The following is a 26,012-nucleotide window of genomic DNA, read 5'->3' as shown; positions in this document are numbered from 1 at the left end:
ACCTCCAGATGTCAGTGGATGTCAAAGGCAAAAGTTGTTATAAGCTATAGTGGACAAGTACTATGCAGTGCCTACCTAGGGTATTTATTTGACTAATAATTGTCAATGGTAACACTAGGAACTAGGCATTAATTAGGATCAATTAATTCTCAGGACAGCTTGGGAGCCAAAATGGTGTAGCCAATTACATTGTGGATGGGCATTTTTTATTTTATGGACAAATACAAAGGATTAAATTAATTTTCAAGAATTAATTCTGAAAATTAATTTAATTGGCTAAAAAACATTTGAAAAGCTGCCAAGTGGCAAAACTTTCCCATGCTAGTGAGAGGAGGCAGATTGGATGCTGCGAGAGGAGATGGATAGCCATTTTGGGTGTGTTCTAGCAGGAGGAGAGGCTGTTGGATCAGGTCACCAGCTGATCTGGGCCATTTCCAACCAGCAGGCAGCAAAATCACCAGGCAACAACAAGCAGGCTGAGCAGGAGCTGTTCAATTGGAGATTCTTCTTTTGCAAGACAATGTCACAAAGACCTCACCAAGGCTTCACACCCATCAGCCGCCTTGGAGATCTCCTGTACCAAGTTCTCATCAAACCTCCACCATGATTGCACTCATTCATTGGTATGTAGCTCAGAAGGGGTGTTGAATTTTGGAGTGGCCAGCTTCCATATTGCACACCCACTTCATAGGCACATCTTAGCCATTAGGGCATATTCCACTGCAACTTATGTCACATCATCAGGGCAGCCGATTCAAGGCCCACATGGTCAGTTCAGCCATATTCATGGCTGCTGCCTATTCAGGCAATCATTAGCACTGTACATCATTCCATTAAGTCATTTTGCACACCAAAGGTGCATTGTCTTGGACCTTCCATGATCTCTGCGTTCATTGCATTCTCTCCAAGTGAGTGGCAGACTGTCCATAGTAGAACTAGCCTTGATGCCCAAATGTAAACCCTTGATACTTCTTTCAATAAATTGATCAAGTCTTAAATTGCATGAAGTACCTGTATAAAGCTTTTACAGCTAATGCTTCTTTATATGAAAATTATCAAACTCAAAGGTCTACTTTACAGAAACAAAATCAAACCCACTCATGCTACAATATAGTTGATCAAAGATTAGTAGGAAACTTCTTTGGCAATAAAATCTCAAAATGAAAAAACATGCAAACAATTACGAAGGACTTACTTGGCAAAGAATGGCAGCCTTTTTCTCTCAATATATCCCTTCCTTCGCACACGCAGCTTTAGGGGCATCCATGATGGTGCAAAGCCCAAATAAAAAGCGCCTGGTAGTAGCAGACCCCATTCCCAGTTGCAACAATATCCACAGCTGCAACAAACAGGGTAAGGCCATTTTCATAAAGCGGTTTATACACTATGCAATCAAATATCCCACTAGAAGGCATGTTATGTGTTGTATACACCAAAATTTGCTCCTTCCATCATGTAAATCTTACAAACATTAAGTGATGCCTCATCAGAAGTGTACATTCTGATTCAGCACCTGTTGTACTAACCATGGTAGCTTAGAAAATGCACATAATCATGCCTATTGAGAGATAGCATATGTGAGAGAGAGAGCGTATAAGAGAGAATCAATTTCTATGAAGAAACATTGTATCTACATGTGAGATTGAGAGAAAGACTATGAAGACTATATTTGATATTTCATCATTCCGGGTTCAGAGAATCAATTTCTATGAAGAAACATTGTATCTACATGTGAAATTGAGAGAAAGACTATGAAGACTATATTTGATATTTCATCATGCCGGGTCAATGATCTGAGTGATTCCAAATAGGTTGAATATCTTGGTCAAAAGCCATACATTAAAACCATAAAGTTCCATAACTACATGTGTAAAGTGCAAAAGGATGCAAATTTATGCTTGCAAACACATAATGCAAATGAAAATGCAAAAAAATTTGAACACAGTTAGATCCCGATTGCTCCTTAACGAATGCTTCCTCCCCCACCTTTGAGAAGTCCTCGTAGTGGTTATGGATCGGAAAGGGACAACAATTGTCCCAAGGGAGGGGGCAGTAGGAAAATTGATTAGAAGGGTGGGAGAACACAGCAAATAGAGGTAAGGGTTGGCAATGGGGAGGAATGGGAGCTGGGCAGGATAGATAGATAAATGGGAGAGAAGGGTGGGAATGGAAAGCCCTGCTTCCTTTCCCTTCCCCTCACATCCCCCGCACCATTCACCCACAAAGCTTGAGCTCGCGCCACACCCTGCTCAAATCACCTTTTATGTGCTTTCACAGCCATGAGCTTTGTCAGGGCTCTCTCATGATCAGTCTGATTCCCACCTGCTAGGCTCAGCCGCTGTAGCTCGCACAATTCTGCATTCTGCCTTAAGCTCCTAGCACGTTGGTCTTGGTTGTATTTCACTATGCCTTGCAGCGCCTTGTGGGCTAGCTTTCGTTCCTCTTCCAAGTCTGTTATGATGGCCTCTGCCATTCTGCCGTGGTGCTCATACCGAGCGTGCGCATCACAGCTGCTTACTAGCTAAATTGCCTCTGGAAAAACTCCTAAGTCGAGTTCCTCGTTCGGCTTGCGGTATGAACTTTCCTCTATCATGATCACATTTTCGTGCTCCACCAAGCTGTCGATCAAGTTGAGCAAGTTTGTCAGATCCACTTCTCTAGCGTCGTTTGATCCTCAAGCTAATGACCCCCTTTATTAAGAACTCTGCCCTTATTCAATTGATCCTTCATTTTATTCACCTATTGGCCACCCTATCCTTTGGGACTTTCCTCGTATGGCATCCCAATGGTTGAAATAGTGTCCAATTCCATTTGGACAAACCTAAACGAACACAAAAGAAGATGATGCGATTGTTGATCCTCAATCCTCCACAATCCTTCGCACGATCATCTTGTCACTTTTTATTCCACTTTGGCAAGCATGCCACCGATACCAATAATCAACCCGACACCATTGGTTCGTCAATCTTTCAATAATTAAAACATCCGACTCATTGTTTTAACAATGTACCACATCATTGACAATTAATTGCCTTTTGGGAAAATGACCATCTATCTTCATAAGTAATGACATTCCACCCATGTCATTGTTAGCAAAGTATATCACTTGTGTGTCAAAGTTTGTAGATTAGTGTGCATTTGTGTTTTATACCATAGCCATTTTAGATTGGCCGATTGGTATTTTGGCACTTGATGATTGCTGGCCACCTAGTATTTTTGTTGACATCATTTTGTGCCTATTAATTGGCACTATATACGTGTGGGAAAGAATGTGAGAATGGCAATACTTTGAACTTAACCAACTTGATCAATTCTCACCGTGAAAATTAGAAGAGAGAAAAAGAGAGAGAGAAAGAAAGAAAGATATATTAACGTCTACATAAGGCCAATGTGGCCTATGAGACAAAATCCAGAGTACATCCACGTCTAATGTCATCTCATCAGTAAGGTAAAGATAACATTACAAATAAGTAGGTGGCCTATGAAACAATTCTGAAAATAACTATACGATGGGACTATACTAGGGTTGAACCATGTGTAGTGTTGTTCCATCGATAGAAAAGGAAAGGAAAGGAAAGAGAACCAGATTTGATAGAACCATGTACAAAAGTGTGGTGGAGACTATGGGCTATAGCTGATCTCAAGATCTGCACATGATCTCAGCTATGATGCGATCCCTAGCGGCTTTATTGATATGCTTGGTGATGAGTCTTCAGTGTCTCGTAATAATGGCTCTAATCCACCTGTGGTGTGGGCTCCTCGGACGTGGTTCTGGTAGACGCGGTCGTCATGCTTGACGAAGGGAAATGGCTCTATCCAATGTGACTCTATGGTGTGGCCTGTAAGGTATCTGGCAGGGTGGCTCTGTCTCTGCTAGGCTGGTAGTGTCAGTAGGGTCAGCTCTATAGAAAAAGTCTGTCACTGCTCTCTGTGTATGTCCCTCTGGGTGAGCTGGCCTCCTGTCTCGCAGTAGTGCAGTTCGGCGCCTCTCGAGCTCCAAGAGGAAAAGACCTAGGCATCTCTGGTTCTCGTACTCCACGATGTGACGAAGGGGTCCAAATCCATCATGGAAAAGGCAATGGTACTCCATGATGCCATGAAGGAGTCCAAATCCATCACGGGAGGGAGAGAGAGAGAGAGGTTGACACCACATTGAGAGGGGAACTGGCCCCCAAAAGGGTTCATTTGCTGCAATTCTGAAAACTAGAGTTTTAAAACTCTAATTTCTGCAAACTCCGAGTAACAAGTTGATTCTCTTTTTTAGTGCTTGGATTAGATCAAGCTAAGTAGAAAGTTTTTCTTGGATGAGAGATAGATAGGAGAGTACAAAGCATACAGATGAAATTTCAATATGAGAGCTTGTTTCAAATGAAGAGAGAGACCTTCGATATATAGGTGTGGGGCTTGGGTGCTCAAAAGTGAAAAGTAGAGACTACAAATCACAAACACTTTGTTGAAAATGATAAGTGTAAGGACACTTGTCTCTTCAAAATGACACATGTCCTCTTCTAGATGCCACATGTCACTATTCTAGAGAAAGAAACTTCTAAACTTTCTACTCAAAATCTCTCAAATGGTTAAGAATTTGAGATAGCCACTGAAGACAAAATTGTTCCTTTGAAAATTTCAGAGCCTTTGACCCAATGTTGATGACGAAGATTTCTCTGAAATCTATGAACCATTGATCAATGGCCAACATCATGATCATTATGTGTTCAAAGAAGGCTTTATCATGATGCATGGAAGACTATGCGTTACAAAACAGTTAAGGCCAAAAGTTTTATTGGAAAGTCATACTCCACCGTATGCAAGACATCGTGGTATTGATGCTACAGTCAAAGCGGTAGAGACTTTCTTCTATTGGCCAGCCTTAAGATCTAATGTTGATGCATATGTCAGAACTTGCCTTGTATGCCAAAAGGTCAAATTTGATAGACAAAAGGCACCAGGGTTGCAACCACTGCCTATTCCAGAAAGACCATGGGAAAGTATTGCCATGGATTTCATTTTTGATCTTCCAAGAACTTCTTCAGGGAATAATGGAATCTCGACTATCATTTGCAAATTCAGCAAACATGCACATTTCATTCCTGTAAGGAAAAAGATTAAGTCAGAATACATGGTAAAGTTATTTATGCAAAATATCTTCAAGTACCATGGAATGCCACAATCAATTGTGAGTAATAGGGACCCAAGAATGACTAGCTTATTTTGGAAAGCATTGTTTGAAAACATGGGCACTACGCTGAAATTTTCATCTTTTTTCCATCCACAAACTAATGGACAGTCTGAAGAAGCAAATTCGACTATTTTAGATCTACTGAAGTGTTATGTTTCAAATCATAAGACTTCTTGGGAACACTACTTGCCATTGGTTGAGTATGCATACAATAATACAAAGCACTCATCTACTGGCAAAGCACCTTTTGAGATTGTGGAAGGTGGAAAGAAATTGCCTCCCATTTTGCAAACAAAAGATAACATCTTTGAAGCAGATCGTTATGTAAAAGAATAGGAAGAAGCATATAAAGAAGTCAAGTATGCCCTAGAAAAGCCACAAACTAAACAGAAAAGAGCTGCTGATAGTCATCGTCAGGAGCTCTTGTTCAAAAAGGATGATTGGGTCTTATTGCATTTTGAAAAGGCACGTTTGAGAAAATAGAAGGGCAAGGAACATTTGTTTCCAAAGCTGAGTATGCGTTACTATGGCCCTTTTCAAGTCTCAGAGAAGATCAATGACGTAGCATATAGGCTGAAATTGCCAGAGAATTGGAAAATTCATAATGCATTCCATGTGAGCCTATTGAGGCCTTTTATTGGTGAAGTGCAAGAAGATATGGTTAAAGAGGAACAGTCTGAAGTAGAGGAATTAGATGAGATTCTAGTTCTTGAGCGGATCCTAGCACATAAGGATAGGAAAGTGAAAGGTAGAGTTATAAGAAGATTTTTGGTGAAGTCCCTCAGGGGTAGTGAAAGAGACTATCTGCTGAGACTATGCTCGGGCCACATGTCCAGCAGTAACAACGGGTGCTGAAGGAGCAGATGAAGCAGGAGCAGAAGGAGTAGCCCCACTGGACTGTGCAGTCACAGCGGTCTGTTGAGGCTTTTTAGGTGGAAGACCTTGGGCCTTGGAGTGACACTCCTTGTCCACATGGCCTGCTCTCTAGCAATGTGTGCAAAGCCGGTTTTTCTTAGGGAGTTACTACTAGATAGGTCTAGATTCTTTGGTTCCATCTGAGGAAGAGGAGTCACCCTTTGATTGGCTTGCCTTCACATCTTGCGAGTTCTTGCCGTTGTTGGTTTTCCCTCCCGAAGAAGAGGCAACCAACCCCCTCTGCTCTAAATAAGATAGTGGTGAGGATTTCTTATGGACTTGATCATGCAGCCTCGCGTAATGCAAGAACTGGCACTCAAACTCATTGAAGGTTGGCAATCGAGGCTATGAGATGATGTGCTGACTGAAATTGAAGTATTTTTTGGGCAACTTATTCAAGAATAATGTAACCTGATCGTCGTTTGACTTTGGAGAGCCAGTAGTGGCGAACTCGGCAAGTAACCATCTATATTCAGCCAGCTTGACTTTCAGATCATCTCCTTCCTTAATAGAAAACTCTTGAAGCTCAAAGTTGAGATTTATGCGCTGAATCCGACCGCGGGCTGCATAACGGTCGAGAAGGTGACTCCAACACTCTAATACGAGCGGGAAGTGCTGTAACTAAGAGTGAAACTCAGGAACCAATCCCTGCATCAACTCAACATTGATTGTGGCATTGCGGGCTCTCCATTGACGGATGTAGTTAGGGGAACAAGAGAAGAGTGAGGTGGAGATGCAATGCTACATGCTGAAGAATGCTCATGCAACAAGTGCCACTTGGAGAGTGTCCCTCGTGGGGAAATTGTTCACTTGCCCAAGCACCCTAGTACAAAGATGATGAAAACATGCAATGCATAGGAGAAATGTCGGACTTTGTGTGGTGCCGAGAACCATAAGGATATGCCCGTACTCAATCTCAGGAGGTGGCTCCATGCTGACCAAGTGACCAAGACAAGAAGATGTAGAGGACCCCTAAGATCCAAGATTTCCACCGCAAAGGGAACCTGTAGTAAAGAACAGTAGATAGAGTGAATTGGAGAACCCGAAACTCAACCTCGGGAGAGAAGCCACTAGCTCCGCGCATCCATGTTGGAAGGAATACGAAGGCCTCATCACCAAGTCATAGCTAAAACTCCGAGGTCCCAATCTAGATGGTACCTGAAGATCCTGGGCCGCCTCAAGGGATGTGAGGGCAATGTGAAGCATGAACCGCAATGTCCGCCTCAAGGGATGGGAGAGCAGTGGAAGGGCTGGAAGTGAGCTGCCAGTGGGAGAAGGATGCAACCAGCAGTAAGAGATTGCAACCAGTAGAAAACGCATGTGAGGAGAGAGAGACTAAAAACACAGGCAGGACAACCTGTGCAGGAGAGAGAAAGACCAAAAATATAGACAGTAGGTGAGAGAAAGACTAAAAACGCAGGCAAAACAACCTGCAGGAGAGAGAAATACTAAAAACGCAAGAAAAAAACAACAGCAGCAGTCAATATACTGAAATCAGCTCCGAACAGTGTGTGATAGGCTGGAAACAGGCGCCAGATTATTCTAGACTGCAATGGCCAGGTTGGACCACGATGTCCTTCGCGTTTGGGGTGTGGGCAGCAAGCTGAAATACCTAAAATCTGCAAAAACGAGATTGTTTTCTGAATGGAGAGTGATTAGCAATTGTCGCTCTGATGTAAACAGCTGCAAACTGCGGGTGGAAGGCTAGAAACAGGTACCAGACTATAGATGACAGCAAGGGACAACCGAGACTGCGATGTCCTCCGCGAAAGGGGTGTGGGCAGCAAGCTGAAAACAGTTGAAACTTGCAAATACGAGATTTTGATGCAGCAGAAGAAAAGAAGTGGATGCCAAACCCGCCACCGGTCTTTGCCTTCACTAGAGTGGAGAATCTTTGCCATTGTTTGAGCAGAACCGGCTTTGATACCATGTCAAACGATGTCGTACCAGCGAGACAATAGCGTTTGCGGGGAGGAACATGCAGTAAACTCAGCAAACATGGAGAGGAGAAGAAAAGAGAGAAGAAACTCTGATGAATGGAATGATGAAGATCTGAATCATGGAGTGAATGTGATACAAGGGAACAAGGGTGTCGTAGCACAAGGAAGATGATGACAACCACGAACCACGAACCGCAATGTCCTCCTGAAGGGGTGTGAGGGTAGTGGAGAGGCTGGAGAGAAGAGGTAACGGACTGAATGAATCAGCCGTGGTGAATGAATGAGAGAGTGGCCTATAAATAGGCATAGTCAGTCTAGGATAGTGCCCCTTTTTGGGGCTGCAAACCCTAAATGCAAACCCTTAACGCAAAACATAGAAATGCAAAAATGCAAAGTGTGGGTGAAGGGTGAAGGGTTTCTTAATAGCATTCCCCCTAACAAAGTACCATGGTGCAAAGAGGTAGAGAATGGGGTAGAGAAGGAAAAGGTGCTAGGAGCGGAGATGGAAGATCCAACCCCTAGTGTGTGTGAAGCGGATGTGAAGTGTAATCCGAGATTTTGAAAGAATGAAGAGAAATTATGAAGGGTGGAGATAAAAGAGGGTGGGATGGGAGAGAAGTGAGAAGTGTGCGTTACATGCTCAAATGAAATAGAAGCTGTAGATGTACCTGAATTCTGTCTGCTTCGTGAGGCCCCTCTATTGAAGTTCACATATGCAAAGCCATCCGGATCCTGCACATCAAAAGAAAAAACAGACAAGAGTTTTGATTCATTCAACTCAAAAGGGTTGTACAAACCTGACACTGGACCTAGCTGAAATGATGGAGATGGATCGCCAGACGCTTCAAATGCCGCATGTCCTCCATGATCGGAGAGGTGGCCAACCTCACCAACCAGTCTGAATGTGGTAGCAAAGCTTGTAGGAGGGGTGTAAACATTATCATACTTGTTGCGATAGTACTCCTCAAGTCCTCTGTCATGTTAGTGAAATCTCGAATAGGAGTAGAAAAAGAAAGTAAAGGTGAAAGTGAAGTGCCGTCCTCACTGAGTTCATAATGTCGTCTTAGGGCCTCCAATGATGAAGAAGCCTGATAGGACATCATAGGAACTGGAAAATAAGGTGTCTAGGACATTGTGATTCAGTTACGAGTCGTATTGTGTGCCTCGCACAAAGACTAGCTCTCCACAATATCCGCAGGATACTCTTTACAAGGGCACCAACTCTGATACCATGTGAAGAAAATTGCTAGGGTTTGCACTGAGGAAACACAGAGTGTATGACCTCAGCAGAAACACAAAGAGACAGACACAGACATAGAAAGCAAAACTCAAACCCTAAACACAAAACTCAAAACTCAAACACAAAACCTCAAACACAAACAAAAGAAGGAAGAGAAGAACACAACTTTGAAGTGAATGAATACTGCAAATGAATGTAAGAGTGTACAAATACTCAAGGGCACAGCAGTGTGTTGAAACTTGGAGAGTGACATCCACCGAAAATGGATCCCAAGTGCTGTGACCACCAGTTAGAGTGTCAGAGTGAGAGAAACACCAAATGCTAATCACCAGAGTGTGAGGAGACTTAGGCAACTGCAGAGAATGATGCCTGATGATGTGGGCGAAGCAGCAAAACGTAGCAGTAGAATGCCGCAATAGAACGTCACAGTAAAACGCAGCAGTAGAATGCCGTAGTAAAATGCCACAGTAGAACGCCGCAGTAAAACGCCACAATAGAACACGGCAGTAGAACGAGGTGATGGCAGCAGTCGCGAAGGCTAGACCGCCATGTGGTGGGAGACTGATAGCTAAGATGTACACACAAGGGTGAGAAACCTACATGGAAGGGATAAGGCTAAATAGAGACAGCCTGTCTATTTATAGATGTTGAAGGGTGCCCCAAAGAATTAGGGCTTTTGGGGGACCACTGAAACTCTCTCGGACCGCTCCCCGTTTTAGGATTTCTCATTAATTAAGTGTGTTTTGGGGCTATTTAAGAATGCTTATTAGCTAAAAAGCATGTTTTAGCTCAACAGGAAGATGTTTAATTCTAATCTACAAGAAACTAAATGTGTAATTGAATTGGAAGGGAAAGGTAGGAAGGGAGAATGCAAAGCACCGAGCTCATACTCACAAATAGAAAGTATGAGTGTACCTCATAGAGCATTTCTACTTATGAAGCTTTCTCTATATCCAATTTGGCTTCCAATTTGGATCTCTGCAATGACTAACAATCAACTCATGAATGACAAAGGGAGCAACATAGAAAAAATGAAGTTCACACAAAAAAGGTTGTACAATCCTGCTAATAGACCTAGTTGAGATAAAGACTTTGAGCTTCCGGTTGTACCTTGAGTGGTTTGTTCTCCCTCAACTAGGAGGTGATTAGTCTCATCAACTGAGTGCCCCTTCTGAGAAGCACCTTGTGAAGAAGGAATACATAGGGGAGGAGAGTTGGGCTTTGGTGAATGGTACTTAGACAAAAGATAAGTGGAAGATGATGATGGAGTGTTTTCCCCCGCATCAAGATCATAATTCAGCATCAAGGCATCAATGGAGCAGCCTAAATAGTCATCATAGGATCCCAAGATGAAGGAGTCTGTCCCATTATGTTACCTACATGTGGCTTGTGCAAAGCAAGCTTTTCGTGATAGCCAAAAGATAGTCTTTAAAGAGCACCGGCCCTAATACCATGTGAAGATATGCTAGGATTTGCAAAGAAAACACACAGTGTACCAACACAACTAAACTCAATGAACCCACATAAGAACACAAAAGGAGAGAAGAAGGAAGTAACGAAAGAATGAATGAAATGAATATGATACAGATGGAGGAAGAGCAAAGATTGTTCAAGAATCACTGTCTCTCATGGGATCATACTAATGAATAGTGTCGGGGAGTGTCATCCTCCATAAACAGATCCCAAGTGCAGCAAAACCACCAATGAGGATGTCAATGCAGTATACTAGAGCTGAGGGTGATGAAAACACAGCAGTCGATGTTGAATATGATGTCATGGAGCAGTTGGCAGCAAAAAATGTAGCTACTTGGAGAGTGTCTAACAGTAGGTAACTGCTACAAATGGTGTAGACAAAGCTGGACAGCAGCATGGAACCAAAAATGGGGACTCCAGAGATTCAGGAATGTTTGCAACCAGTGCAAAAGGGCTGCAGACTGAAACGCAGTGGCTGGGAGACCTCCAGAAGGTAGGGTGGCAGGAGCAATTGGTGGCAGTAGAACTGGCAGCAACTGATGAAGCTGGGCAGCAGCATGTGGAGCTGGAAAAGAAGGTTGATGATCATGATAATGATGATGGAGGGATGGCACAAGATGTGGCAAGAGGGACTAAAATTGTGTGCACATATTGAGTCCCTCTTTATAGAACATGTTAGCCCCAGAAAAAGTACCATATGTCATATAAAGTGCGAAATGCCTTTTTGGGGCTGTCTAATGAACCAAAAAAAATGCCAGAAAGCTATGATAATTTAGGAGGCAAATTTAGATAGCTCAACAAGCCAGTTAAGACCGGCCCAAAAGATGGTGGAATGTATAGACTCACGGCCCTCGCTCAGCCATTGAACAAATTTGGAGCTCTTTGGCATTGCCCACTATGGACATTTGAGAGGTCCCAAAGGTGAACTACAATGGTGGAGAGACAAACTACCCATTGTCTTCAAAGAGTGAGATCCGATCTTGTGTTGAGTTCACTTCTCATGCTTTTGGTCATTCTTGTTCATCACAAGGCATTCAAAGGCAGTTTGCCAATACACCATCAAAGAATGGTGTCATGGAGCAACAAAACAAGGCCACTATGAAGATGGCTATTGACTATCCTCAAATAAGAGTTTACCTCATTTTCTTTGGGCTGAGGCAGATGAATTGTGGTTCATATCCACATGAACATCAAGTAGAGAAGGCAGCAAATCTTCCCCGTGGTAATCATATCAAACCCATTTTACCACCCCTGCTTTGCAAGTTGATAAGTTCCAAGAGAAAAATGAGCTACCCAATTTGAATGACTGCTAGTTGATTGAGACCCAATGTACATATGATTCTTCGGCTGGGATGATACATAAATCCATGGAAGTTTCACACAATGTCCAATGACTTTTTCATATGAAGAAAAATGCCGTTGTTTTCAATTTTGCCTATGAAAGTTTGACTGAAGCCCTTTAGCTCTCGAGACTGAGGCATGCTAGCCATCCTTTTCTTGTAAAAGGAAAGTAGGGATGTGATATTCCCCTCCAATTTATGGTCATCTTGATGCGTACTATTGTAAATTTTCTGGTTTGAGAAAGATGAATCCACGTAGCCTATTCTTGTAAGGTAGATATGTCCAAGAAGATGGTTCCATTAAAAGTAGCACAAAATCATCTTTTTCTGGTAAAAGAGAAGTAAGGATATGATATTCCCCTCCAAATTTATGGTCATCTTGGTATTTGTTATTGTACAGTTTCGTGATTTGAGAAAGATGAATCTAGACAGACATGATGGGTCATTAGGCAGCAGATCGAAGATTCGCATACCTGCAGTAAGCAGTGCACTCAATTTCTGTTTTGTAAGGAGGCATGACAAGATCGATATAAACGAAGGGGAGGATGAAGTGGACAGTTAAGCAGGACTCGGGCGATAAACCACTATCATGTTGTGTGCATTATGGCAAATCCTGTGTTCTTCCATGAAGATCCGCTTCGAGGCAGCGCTTGTGTCTTGTCAGGCAGGGCCGCAGGCCCAACCAACGGAATGATCGAGTTGACCTGTTCGATTCTTGATGCAGAAAAAGCATCCAAATCCAACTACATATAATGGGGTTGAAGCTCGACAAACCGGCTAGAATCATGCCGTATATATAGAGTCGATATTTTACCAAAATGCCTCAATTTTCTGGAGATTCGAAAAATACCCCTTAAATTTTTACAATTTAGCTTATAGACTCTTAAAGCGCCTTCACATGAACTCCACTCTCCATCATTTCTACAAAAATGTCCAGGGCAATTTGTAATAATCTTTCTTAAAGCGCCTTCACATGAACTCCAATCTCCATCATTTCTACAAAAATGTCCAGGGCAGTTTGTAATAATCTTTCTTTACATGATGTACTAAGCGGAGGTTCTCTCCACAGCAACCTCCAAAAGTCTTATACTACCAAATAGAGTATATCAACACCATTTCCTTCCTATAATCATGAATATTTGTGTCAAAAGTCTACCCTACAAGTCAACAATGTGTGAAATTGGCAATCAAACATGAGGACTCGATATTTGTAGTAGCCCCTTCCATAGCTCATCGTTGCGGAGACTTTTGCTCATGGAAAGTCGTTCTTATAGGACTTTTACAAGCTCTCAAAATTGTTCCTAAAACTAAGGGACATTTTCCACGATTAGTTTTGCCATAGAAAAATCCTTTATTTTTTACATTTCCATAATTTTAGGAAACCCATGTGTTTGAGGAAGCACAAGTCTCATAACCTTTCCCATAGGTTCATCTTGATAATAGCCCATAATAAGTGGAGAAGCTTTTTTGTGGAGCTGATTTTATGCTTATTGCTCTCAAAATAGGAATGTTATTTCAAACAACTAAGACGGGGCCAATGTGCTTTCAACTTGTAAAAGCCTAGGCTAGTGTCAGACGTAAGTGTAGGCCAAAGAAGTTAGTTTGAAGCCTAGGTATATAGTCCAAAAACCCTAGGTTAAGCATCATTATCATTATCTAAAGTGTGTGAAGAGAAGAGAAGATTGTGATTTTTGTAGCTCATTTCCCTCTACCTTGCACTTGTGATTGCGAGTTGATTTATACTCTTATTGATTGGTAATATAGTTCTTTGTGTTCCTCTCGTTGTGTGCTCTTCAATATGAGTGTGAGGATTCAAGCTTCTGCTCCAATATTGATGCAAGCACAAGGGTTGCTTAAGCACAATGTCAACTTGTTTTTAAGAAACAAGGGATTTGAGCAAGGGGTCAACTTGGATCTAGCAAGGGGCTTGCTTAATCTCATACTCTACTTGTTTCGAAGCAAGGGGTCTACTTGTGTCTGTAACAAGGAAATACAAAGAGAGAGAGAGAGAGAGAGAGAGAGAGAGACTTGATGATTTGCAAAGATCATGATGTTTATGGATTGTACCACTAATTTGGATGCACGATGAGGCTATTGATGTTTAAAATGATTTGTGTTGATGCATTTTTATCAATCGGGGTGCTTATACCATTTTTTTAACATTTTTTCATTATCTAGAAGCTATATAACATCCATTTTATCACAAAAGCCTTTCGTTATTATTTAAGCATTAGTCTGTACGTGAGTAGTTTACACTGGGAAGCTCCCGAATTACTCTTGACTTTGGATTGCACAAAGATTTTGATGACTTTGTTATCTCGGAGGATTTCATATGCTAATTTGTGCTCACTTTGTAAAGATTATGTGGGCTGAAATTGATTTGTGAAGGCAATTTGCATGTACTTGGTCTCCAGTTGTTTTATACTTAGAAGATAGTTGATATACTTGGGACACATAGTCGAAATACTCGAGACAACTTGTAGAAAAATTGTATGCCTTTGGGAGTGCTAAAATATCATATTTACATCATATTTATGTTGATTTGATATTTGGATAGATGTTTCTTGGCTTTGTAGGATACTCGTTTGCACTCCATTAATCTATTTTGAGCTTACAATTGGGTATATCCTTTTGTTTTTGTTATAAAGATGTATGTTTATCATTATGGCTTCTTCATCAAGTTCAAAGAATGCATTGTTCAACATTGAAAAGCTTAATGGTACAAAATTTTTATATTAGATAGAGCAAATATATGATGTATTGGTCTAAAAGATGCAAGTTAAGTCATCATACACAGTGGGGTTAAGCCTAAGGACATGGATACAAATGTATGGGAGGAATTGGATGAGTCGGCATGCTGTACTATTATGTTGACACTCTCAAAGTTCATGTATTTTAATATAAAAGACATAGCATGTGCATATGGTGTATGAAAAAGCTTGATGATCTGTATGAAGAAGAAAATGCATCCTCACAAGTTTATTTGGTAAAAAAACTCATTGATCTTTGCATGGAAGAGGGGGCTTCTATGTCTAATCACCTCAATGAGTTTAACACTATTTTCAGCCAATTGACATCTTAGAAGATTGTCTTTCGTAGTTCAATAAAGACCATGTTCTTATTAGTCACCTTACCTAAGAGTTTGGATACTTTCAAAACTATCATTAGTAATTTCACACCCACTACATGTGGTCTTATGAGTGTTAATGTTGAGAGTAGCTTGCTCACTAAGGAGGAAAATTGAAAGAACAATGTAGGATCAAAGAGTTTCAATGCACTTATGGTGAGAGGAAGGTCTGAAAGGTAGAGTTTGAGTAGAAGCACACAAGCAGAAGCAAGTCATGATCTGCATAAGCTTCCTCGTATTAGTCCTCAAGTAACTGGGCAACAAAATCTTCAAAAGCTTCATAGACTGCTACTTTAAACCCTTTATGTTCCTCTTGATTTGCATCAAATTTTCCTCAACATGACTATCTTCATCCTCTTCATTTGAATATTCAATTACCAATAATACTTTTGTATTCTTTGCTCTACATATATCTTTGTGATTGTAGCACATTAGTTCAACACATCTATAACAAAACCCTTGAGCATGCAATTATTTGATTTGGTCACTAGTTAAGTGTTTAGCTCTACTAGCTTTAGACAAAAAATTTCCCACATCATCACTATCTAGATCAACAACAGAATAGTCATACTGATGTCCATGGTGCTCATGATAAGCATGTGATTGAGAAATAATTGATTGCTACTCCTAAGAGAGTGGCTATGTATACTCACCACTATACAAATTCAATAATGCTTGTATAAGTCTTGTAAGACTATTGCATCAACCATAGCAATCAATGCAACCAACATATGTGTGTCTTGTACATGTGCTAATCCCTCTTGTAAAACAACATTACCATAAAGATTTATGAGAACTTCTAGAATGCATGATAGAGAGACACACAATACGTGGGAACTCCAATAGTCACAATGTGTGACTATTCCTCCCTTATTCAATAGTCATTGAAAGAATAAAGAATGAAGTGATAGTGATGGGTGCCTGCTACCTCTAGTGTACAAGTGTGCATCTATAGTGTGCAATGAGTAAATATGGACAGCTAGGTACAAGCGCATTTACCCCTCTTAAACCTCCCACTTAAAGTTGAATGTGCCTCAATGAGGAGTAAAAGAAAAAAGAGAAAAGTACAACATGTACATAAAGTACAACAAGATGAGGAAACACGTTATCTCATCCTACACCCATCAACTTTCTAAGGATAGCAAAACATTTCGCTAAGAAACTTTTAGTGAGAAAATATACAGGATTCATATATGTATGTATCTTGATAAGCTCAATGGACTTGTTCTCTACCACCTCCCTAATGAAGTGACAACGCACCTCAATGTACTTTGTCTTCATATGGACAACTAGATTCTTAGTCACAACTGAATAGCACTCATAGAATCCGAATGTAGTGCAAGAGTCATTTGCATACTAAGATATGCAACTATTGATGGCCTAACCATAGGGCCTCCTTGCAAGCCTTTGTGGTTATAATGCACTCAGCACTAGTAGTAGATAAGGTTATGTATTTTTGCGCCCAAGACATCCAAGAGATACCACCTCTAGCATAGGTAAAGACATACCCAGAGTTGGAATTCCTACTATCTATATGTCTTGTATAATCTGACTTAGTGTAACCCATGACTCCTATATCTTGGGTGCCATAGCAAATGCATATATCTATTGTGCCTTTCAAGTATCTTATGATTCACTCCATGGCATCCCAATGCCACATGTCAGATGTAGCCATGTGATAACTTGTGCTACAAACGCTATGTCAGAATGAGTAGTTATCATGGCGTACATTGAGTTAACTACCCACTACAAATGCATATGGAACCTTGGTCATCTCAGCCCTCTCATCATCATCTGATCATGAACAGTTTGCTTGAAGGTAAAGGCCAATAGGCTTACCATCTTACATATGAAACTGCTCAAGTTCTTTGTGTATGTGCTTCTTTTGGGATAAGTAGAGAAGTCCATGAGAGCAGTTGTGTGTAATACACATACCAAGTATGTGTGAGGTATGTCACATGTCCTTCATCTTAGAGCTCTCCTTAAGTTGACTCTTTAAAGCATCCAGCTTTGCACGAGCACTCCCAGCTATAATCATATTATCAACATAAGACAGCAAGATAATAAGACTAACATTACGTGCCTTCTTCATGTATAATCATAGATCCCTATTACTATGGGAATACCCTTGCAAATGCATAAAAGCATCAAACTTATGGTACCACTCTTCCTTAGGTACTTGCTTGATCCCATAAAGACTATTCTGCAATTTTCATACTAGGTGTTTCCTACCTTTCTCAGCAAAGCCCTTAGGTTATTGCATATAAATCTCATCATGCAAGTCCTTATATAAGAAAGCTATCTTAACATCCATCTAATAAAGCCCAAATCTAGCTAAACAACCAAGGCCAAGACCAAACTCAAGGTAGTCATCTTAATTGCAGGAGAAAAGACTTCATCAAAGTCAACACCATGCTCTTGCTTGAAGCCCTTTGCAACCAATCTAGCATTATATACTAGCTTTGGGTGACTAGGGGTACTCTACAACTTGTACACCCACTTACATGGCAATGCACATTTCCCATCGGCCATGCAAGAAACTAAGTCCCATGTATAGTTCTTTTGTAGTGAATCAAACTCACATTGCATAGCCCTCTCCCAAGAATGAGAATCACCTCTACATATTGCTTCCTCATAGGTAAGTTGTTTAATAGAGTCTATCACCATGACATAATCCATAAAGGACTAATAGAGATCAAGATGTGAAGCTCTAATAGAGCATCTCAAAGTTGGCTATGGGGCTTGTAGTATGGCATGTCCTCTCTGTCCAACAGCATGATCTTGCACAATAACTGACAGACCCTAGGCCACTACATCATCAATTGGAAGTTGTCTAGCTAACTATATTATAATAGGAGGCTCCTCCTAAGAGACTGCCCTGCATACCTCAACTACCTACTCAGGCTACTTATGCAGCTTCTCCTCATGGAAAATCACATCATGGATATGGATAACCTTCTAAGTCTATAGATCCCAAAGGCAATAGCCATCTCACTTGCATCCCCATATCTAAGAAAGATACATTTAACAGACTTCAGATCCAACTTATTGTGCTTGCCTTTAGAAATATAGTAGAAAACCTCGCATGTAAAGACCCTCAAATGAGCATATAACAAAGGTTTTCTAAACCATATCTCTTTTGCAACCTAGCAACTAAGAGCAATACACAAGGATCTATTAATGAGATACATGGTAATAGTAACTACCTCAGCCCAAAAATATAGGGTAAGCCTACCTAACGAAGCATACTACGGACTCTTTCTTGAATAGTCATGTTCATATGCTTTGTAATACCATTTTGGGGTGGGGTGTATGGGGCGGCAATCAACTGACACTTAATATCCCATTCATCATAAAACTACTCAAATGCCTTAGAGACATATTCACCCCCATTATTAGATTTTAGGCATTTCAGCTTACATCCAGATTTATTCTCAATAAGAGCAACAAAGCATTAAAAAATGTAGCTAGAATGTCTTATTTCTACTTAATAGGATAAGTCTAGATATGAGAATAATTATCAATAAATATAAAAAAGTACTTTTGGTGTGCAAATTGGATGATGTATGCGTACGTAGCGAGCGCCGAAAGGTCCCAAGAACAAAGAACTCGGCTTTTGCAATCATATCTTTAACTTCATAAAAAATAGTAGCATGCATATTGGCAATATCATCAGCAGCTTTAACTTTGTTTAACAATGATGTAACAGGCGTAGGCAATCTATGGCCATAAATGATTTCAAAAGGTGCTTTCTATGTAGCTGTATGTGGAGTATTATTATAAGCAAACTAAAGTAAATGCAAGTGTGTATTCCATGTTTGTAGTTTTGAAATTGTGTATGCACGTAAAAGATCCAAGATTGTACTATTTGTAGCTTCTGTTTGCCCATTTGTTTCAGGATGAAATGCAGATGAAAAATCAATCTTTGTTCCTAAATTGGCAAACAAAGTAGTCCAAAAATTATTGCAGAATCTAGAATCTCGGTCAGAAATAATAACTTTTGGCAAACCATGGCTAGTAAAAACAATTTTCAAAAATAATTGAGCAGCTTGAGATGTAGTTAATGTTTTCTTTCATGGAATGAAAAATATTTGTTTACTAAACCGATCTACAATAGTCCAAATCATATCGTGATTAGCTTGAGTGTTAGGCAAACCAGTAATAAAATCCATTGAAATATGTTCCCATGGTCGTTCTGGAATTGGTAAAGGCATTAACAAACCATATTGCTTTTACACATAACCTTTTCTCATAAAATATAAATGCATCAGCATAAGACAATGAATCAATTGGAATCCAGTTATTTGCAACTAATTTATTCCAATCAGCTTGAAAACTGGGGTCTTGGTCATAGGTATTTTTCATAGGATTGAGGGAATCAAAAGATATCATAGAGATATTATGAATAGTTGGTCTTCTACTCAAGGCATCAGCAACAACATTTTCTTTTCCGGGTTGATATTGGATAAGTGGATGAAAATTATGAATAAAGGTAGCCCATTTAATATGATGGTCAGAGATTTGTGGCTGACTAAGGAGATGTTTGATACTTTGTTAGTCAGTTTTAATCATGAATTCAGATCCCATTAAATAGTATTTCCATTGACGTAAAGCTTGTACTATTACTAGCAATTTCTTATCATAGGTAGAATACTTGAGTTCAGATGGTTTAAGTTTGTAGCTAGAGTAGGCTATGAGATGTGAATCTTGCATAAGGACAGCTCCTATTCCAGATCCACTAGCATCAATGACTACTAGGAAGAATGGTCTATTAAAGTCAGATAATTGCAATACATGGGCATGTGTTAAGGCATGTTTTAGTAAATCAAAAGACTTTTGCTGATTATCAGACTAATGATACCCAATATCTTTCTTTAATAATTTTGTCAAAGGCAATGCAAGCAATGAAAATTTTCTCACAATTTTTTATAAAAGCTAGCAATACCTAAGAAAGAACGCAATTCATGCACATTTTAAGGTATCGACCAATTCAAAATTGTTTCTATCTTTTTAGGATCAACTTTAATACCGTCAGATGAAACAATATGTCCTAAGTATTTAATGTGGGTTTGGAAAAATTCACTCTTTTTAGGATTAGCATATAATTGATTCTCATTCTCATTCTTATTGAAAACCAATATGTCATCAAAGAAAACAATTACACAATGTTGATGCTTCAAAAATATGTGATTCATCATATGACTGAATGTGGCTGGTGCTTTAGTTAGACAAAAGGCATAACAAGGAATTCATAATGTCCAAATTGTGTTCTAAATGCAGTTTTGAAAATATCAGATATGTCCAATCGTACTTGATGGTATCCAGATTTAAGATCTATCTTGCTAAATATTGTGGCCCCTTGTACCTTATCCATGAGGTTGTCTACCCTAGGGATCGGATATCTATTATTGACAATAATCTTGTTTAGGGCATGATAATCAATGCACATCCTATAGGTGTTATTTTTATTTTTAACTAATAGGACATGTGCACCAAATGGAGAACTACAGGGCCTGATGAGTCCTTGGGTTAACAATTCTTCAACTTGGGTTTGAATTTCTTTCTACTCAATTTGATTATGTCGATAAGGTGCTTTACATGGTGGTTGTAATCTAGGAATTAAGTCTATTTTATGATCTTCAAGACGTGTAGGTGGTAAACCAGGTGGTAAGTCAGTAGCAAAACAATCTTTAAATTGTGAAAGAAATTGTGCATGCCTAGGATGCATCTTATTTTTCTTAACTTCAATTTCATTCACCCATATTAAGTAGGATTTGCTACATTTTCTTAATGCACGTTTAGCTTGTGTATGACTAAGCAATGAAAAATTATCGAGGGTATGCATACCATGCAATGTGATTTGTTTTTCATTAAACCGAATCTTCATTGAATGAGTGGAATAATCTATATTAGGATTATATTGATGACGCCAAGGCATTCCTAAGATAATGTCACTAGATTGCAGAGGCACAACTAAGAAATTTCTATGTTCAGCATAATCACTAATTTTAATTTCTAAGTCATGCACTTTTTGTGTTTCATTGTATCTAGTGCCTAAGAATGCAGCCTTGATGGGATAATGAGTCGAAATAGTATGAAAATTCAATTCTTTAACCAATTTTGCAGAAATAAAATCGTATGTGCTCCCGTCATCATGTAAAACTGTCTTTTCTTTACCATGCACAAAGCATTTCATCGTTAATAAAGAATGGGAATTTGGCATACTTGGTAAAGTATCTGAAGTAGTGTTGATATCGTCATCATCTTTCGTGAAATCTGGAATTTCTTGATGGTCTTCATCTTCAGTCACTTCCAAATAGTTGATGTGAACAGTTGGCTTTTTGGATTAACAATTAATCGCTAGATGTCCAAGTTGATGGCACTTATAGCAGACTTTGGATTTGGCTTTAGAAACATTATTGGTAATAGCGGGAATTTTAGGAATGTTGGGATTTGGCTGGAAATATGGCTTAGGATTTGGATTTGTGTTTGATGGTAAAGCAGGGGGTTGTGTCCAAGATTTACGGGATGAAGATGGAACAAAGCAGTTTTGATTGAATCTTCGAAAGTTAGAATTGAATTGCTTTGTACCGAAGTTACCATTATTTGAGAATTGTTGTGGCCACTTCTCTCATCCTCGAATTTTGTCTTCAGTATCATGGGCCAAGGAAATCGCATCCTCTAGAGTCATTGGCTTGAACATGTTCACTTCCACATAGAAGTGACTAAGCAAACCAGACATAAACTTGCACTTATGGGTCGCCTCAGGTATATCTTTGAGCATTTAAAGTTGCAATAAAGCATTCTAGAAACGCTCGGTATATTGTGAAATAGGCTCGCGATCTCTTTGTTGTAGAAGATCCCACTGTTTGATTGCTTTTTCATGGAATTGAGGTGGAAGAAAATTCTGCAAAAATTTCTTTTGATAGGTCTCCCAAGTAGTAGGACAATCAATGCTTTTGCGGACAACAATCCATCATAGCAATGCTTTGTCCACTAAATGATTAGTGACACACTTGAGTTTATCTTCTTCGATATACTGTTCTTCATAGAAATAATCATCAAACTGACTGATAAAAGCAAGAACAGTCTTTCTATCGTGTAACCCATTGAAAGTACAAAATTTGAAATTTCTTTTACTTATCTTGGCTTCTTTCCGAATAGATTGTGCTTCAAGTTTTCATCGATCGTGAGTCATATAACATCTTCAGGTTGCAGTCCATCTTGATCGGCAGTAGATCGTTGAAGAGTGGGCAATTAAGCTTGCAAAGTTTGATATGCTCTTCGTTTCTCTTGAAGCTGTATCATAATTAGGTCCAATTTTTGCTCCATCGTTGGTTTTGGTAAATCACATTCGGCCATAAAATCTTCCATATTTTGATTGGTCATCATGCAAAATTTCAAACAACCTCACACGCTCGAAATCTTGTTAGCGAGATGAGCATAGCTCAAGGTCAGGTTTACAAGGCTTGCTCTTTTTTTAAAAAAATCTTTCTTCTTTGCGACTATGGAAGTTGACGTCACAGTCTCCTTCCAAGCGTTTACTTCGTCCGTGTAGACTGCGTATAGCAATCTATTTGTTGGAATTTGGCTCTGTCAGAATGCAGGCACAAACAGGGGCTTACTAGAGTTGCAGAATCGGTTCGGGATTAGCTCTGTGTGAACGCCTACTAAGGAGGAACTTAAATATTGAGTTTTGAAGCTTTAGAAACTTAGAAATTTGAAGTTTTACAGAAAAAGCTTAACTTTTTCTCAAATCAACGCAACAGGACGGTAGTATGTCCTAGTCGCAGTCAATGCCATTCAGTTCGTCCTCCCACCTTCATTTGTGAAATTTCAAAAGCTTAAGTAAAGTTTAAGCTTCAATAAAGCTCTTAAGCTTATTCTTAATGAGAATTTTACTTTTTGTTATCTCTGAGAAGAAAAACCACTTTCAAAGAAACTTCTCGGGTGGTCCTTCATCAACAGAGGCTGGTCCTTCGCGATCCAACAGCGTAATAGGGGGTTCTTCACTGCCAGGAACACACTGGTATTGACGGATTGTCACGAGACTAACTCTAGAGAGCCCATTTGTTCCAAGAGAAATACACGAGCACAAGAGGTGGAATCCCGACTACAAGCAGCCTATGCTTCGCGAGGCAATTCGAATATGGGTTTAGTATTGGGAAACAATATGGCAATAGCCAATGGCAGTAGTGGTCAAGGGATAGCGATGGCTAACCCTAATGGGAGAGGAAACATGATGCAGAATGTCCCTTTATTACCAGCTCCCCCTAGCATGGCGATGCCTACGGGCAGTCAAATGGCTCCAAATGGTGGAGGCCAGGCGGTCAATTCTAATACCATGCCTGTGGCTCAACAACCAGTGCCTAATCGAATTGTTAGACCGATGGAGCGGCATGATAATGACCAAGGCTATGAGTCGAGTCCTTCCAATGTTCTTGGCGAGGTTAAGGACATGATGAAGCATTATACCGACATGATTACGGAGCAGTATCGACAAATACAGCTCTGTCTTTTACATACTGCATGGCAAACAATCTATCTCCTGAAGTATCATCTGCCTGACTAGACGTAGCAAAGTGTCCACGTTGTTTGTCTTTCTGATTGCCATGCTTCTTCCAGCAGTCCTTGGCAATATGACCATACTTCTCGCAGTAATGACAATCCTTATCCTTATTCGGATTGTCAGATGGACGCTGCTATTGCCGGGAGCCTCTGCCTCTAGGGCTAGATCTCCCCCTGCCTCTAAAGTTTCCACCACCTCTTGTGTTTGATACCTGCTGGTTATTATTGCCATAGGATGCATTTTGCTGGCCTCCTCTGCCAAATCCATAGCCTCTACCACGGCTGCCATGGCCGCACTGATTCGAATAAAAAACTGCATCCTTGTTTTTAGAACTGCTTGACCCTGTAGCCAAGCCAAGTTTAACCTCCTCACGTATAAGCAATGCAACCAACTCATTAAAATCAGGCATTTCAGCCCTCACAGACACAAAAGTGTCAAAAGACTTATAGTCAGGCCCCAAGCCATTCAAAGTCACAGCAACCATGTCTTTATCTTCAACCTGTGAACCAATAGATGCTAGCTAATCCGCAATGGTCTTAACCTCCATGACATAATCATGTATAGATATGCTCTTTCTCTCCATGTTGTTGAACTTCTGCTTCAACTGTATCTTCCTGGCACTTGTGGTTGTGCCATAGTACTTGACCAAAATGTCCCATGCATTCTTAGGAGAGCTGCAGTTCATTATCTACATTACCATGGCATCTGAGATACATACAGAGAGACTCTACAAGCTCTTTCTGTCCAAGCTCGGTGTAATCGTCTCTGATCAGCCGTAGGTCGATTTGGGAGCTCAGGTTAGCTTCCGCTCCAGCGCGGTCACATGAATGGCAGAATGTTTACTCTTGATGCTACTTTGCCAAAGCTGAATTCAGCTATGTTTGCCCATGGTTCTAGCACTATCAGAGATTTGGAAATTTGGCAAAAGAGAGTCGGGCATGCGAATTTGCAAAGGCTGCAAATTATGTAGAAAAAACAGCTTGTTACAGGTTTACCCAAGTTCCAATATTCAGATATTGGTCATGTTGAGATATCGAGCTCCACTCGTGATACGCCAGGGTGATCGTTGTGTATTTATGTCACCGACTTGTCAGTTGCAGACGCGGTTGGTACACCACCCATGAATAATAGCTACATGATAGCTATCCTTATCGACTCTAGTTCGTGGCTCAGTTAGTATGCCACCTTAGTTAGTTGAGTTTGGTTTGAGACCCATATAGAGGGTTCTCCTATTTCTTTGTACTTGAGTTCTTTTGGCTTACACAACTAAGAAGAGGAAAACTGTTTTCAGCCTCCACCCTTGTGTGTCTTTCCCCATTGTGCAAGCAAGAAAGCTTCAAGCGAGACTCCTTCCTTCTCTCCCACAATCTTAACATGGTATCAGAGCCTTGTTCGTGGTAAGGAGCTCAAGAAAGCAAGCCAAGCTCGTGGTGTTCTGGTAAGAGGAGCAGTGTTGCTTTCATTTTCTGCTTTGGGAGCAGATCTTTGCAGGTAGCACAGTCGGAAAGTGCAGGAGTGCATTGTCTCAGGTTGAGACGCCCTTCGCGGTGAAGCAAGAGGGTAGTATATGCTGCGGGATAGGGCTTTAGCCCTTGGCGACCTTCTTTTTTTGATTTGAGGCCATTTCGGGGCCTGTTTTGGAGGCGGAAGTTTTCTGCACGTACTCAGAAAAAGGCCCAGTTTTATGTTGTGCAGCCACTGTTCTACAGGTCGGTGAAAAGTTACTGTAGAAATTGCATCGTATGCTTGTGCACAGAGACATTGGGAGTTACAGAATCATCCCTGTTACCTGTTGATGCAAAATCGTCACTAGGAAGTGACTGTGTGTTCAAATACCACTTTCGCTAGTTTTGCAGATTAGCCCTTGTGAGGCTGAAGCTGTGTTCTTTGCAGTGACAGAATTTTTTGCAGTATTCTGTAATGGCGCCTGATTCTCTTTCACAGATTGTAACTGAAAAGCTTGACAAGAACAACTTCCAAGCATGGAAGTTTAGAATGACAAATTTCCTTATGGGAAAAGGATATTGGGAATTTGTTGCAGGAAATGAAGAAGAACCACTTCTTCCTGATGTTCCCAATCAGCAGCAAATGCAGGCATTCAAAACATGGCATGAGAGAGCCAGGAAAGTTACGTATTGGCTGTCTATCAGTATTTCAGACTCTATGATTGTGCATATTCAGGATGCAAGTACGCCAAAGGAGGCATGGGATACTTTGTTAAAAATGTAT

The 26,012-nt window shown here is 40.3% G+C and overlaps 1 protein-coding gene across 3 annotated transcripts in view; it reads right to left on the bottom strand.

The window, feature by feature from the left end:
- The window catches only part of LOC148025907 (uncharacterized), a 166,179-nt gene extending 153,307 nt beyond the window's left edge, over nucleotides 1-12,872 (bottom strand). The window contains exons 1-3 of one of the 3 annotated variants that reach the window (XM_087693166.1): nucleotides 12,561-12,575; nucleotides 8,703-8,766; nucleotides 1,196-1,339 (exon numbers count right to left, since the gene is read on the bottom strand). In XM_087693166.1, the coding sequence (XP_087549292.1) occupies nucleotides 1,196-1,263 (68 nt within the window). In that variant the 5' untranslated portion in view covers nucleotides 1,264-1,339; nucleotides 8,703-8,766; nucleotides 12,561-12,575. Of the gene's footprint in view, nucleotides 1-1,195; nucleotides 1,340-8,702; nucleotides 8,767-12,560 lie in introns of all 3 variants that reach the window. The other 2 variants (XM_087693165.1, XM_087693164.1) reach the window with 2 other exon arrangements.
- Between the last annotated feature and the right edge of the window lie 13,140 nt (nucleotides 12,873-26,012).

Source organism: Lygodium microphyllum, chromosome 14 (assembly GCF_053477565.2).
Source record: "Lygodium microphyllum isolate KBCC chromosome 14, Lygodium_microphyllum_v1.1.10, whole genome shotgun sequence".
Classification (NCBI taxonomy): domain Eukaryota; kingdom Viridiplantae; phylum Streptophyta; class Polypodiopsida; order Schizaeales; family Lygodiaceae; genus Lygodium; species Lygodium microphyllum.
The sequence above is the reverse complement of the archived record's forward strand: the minus strand, read 5'-3'. Positions and strand labels throughout refer to the sequence as shown.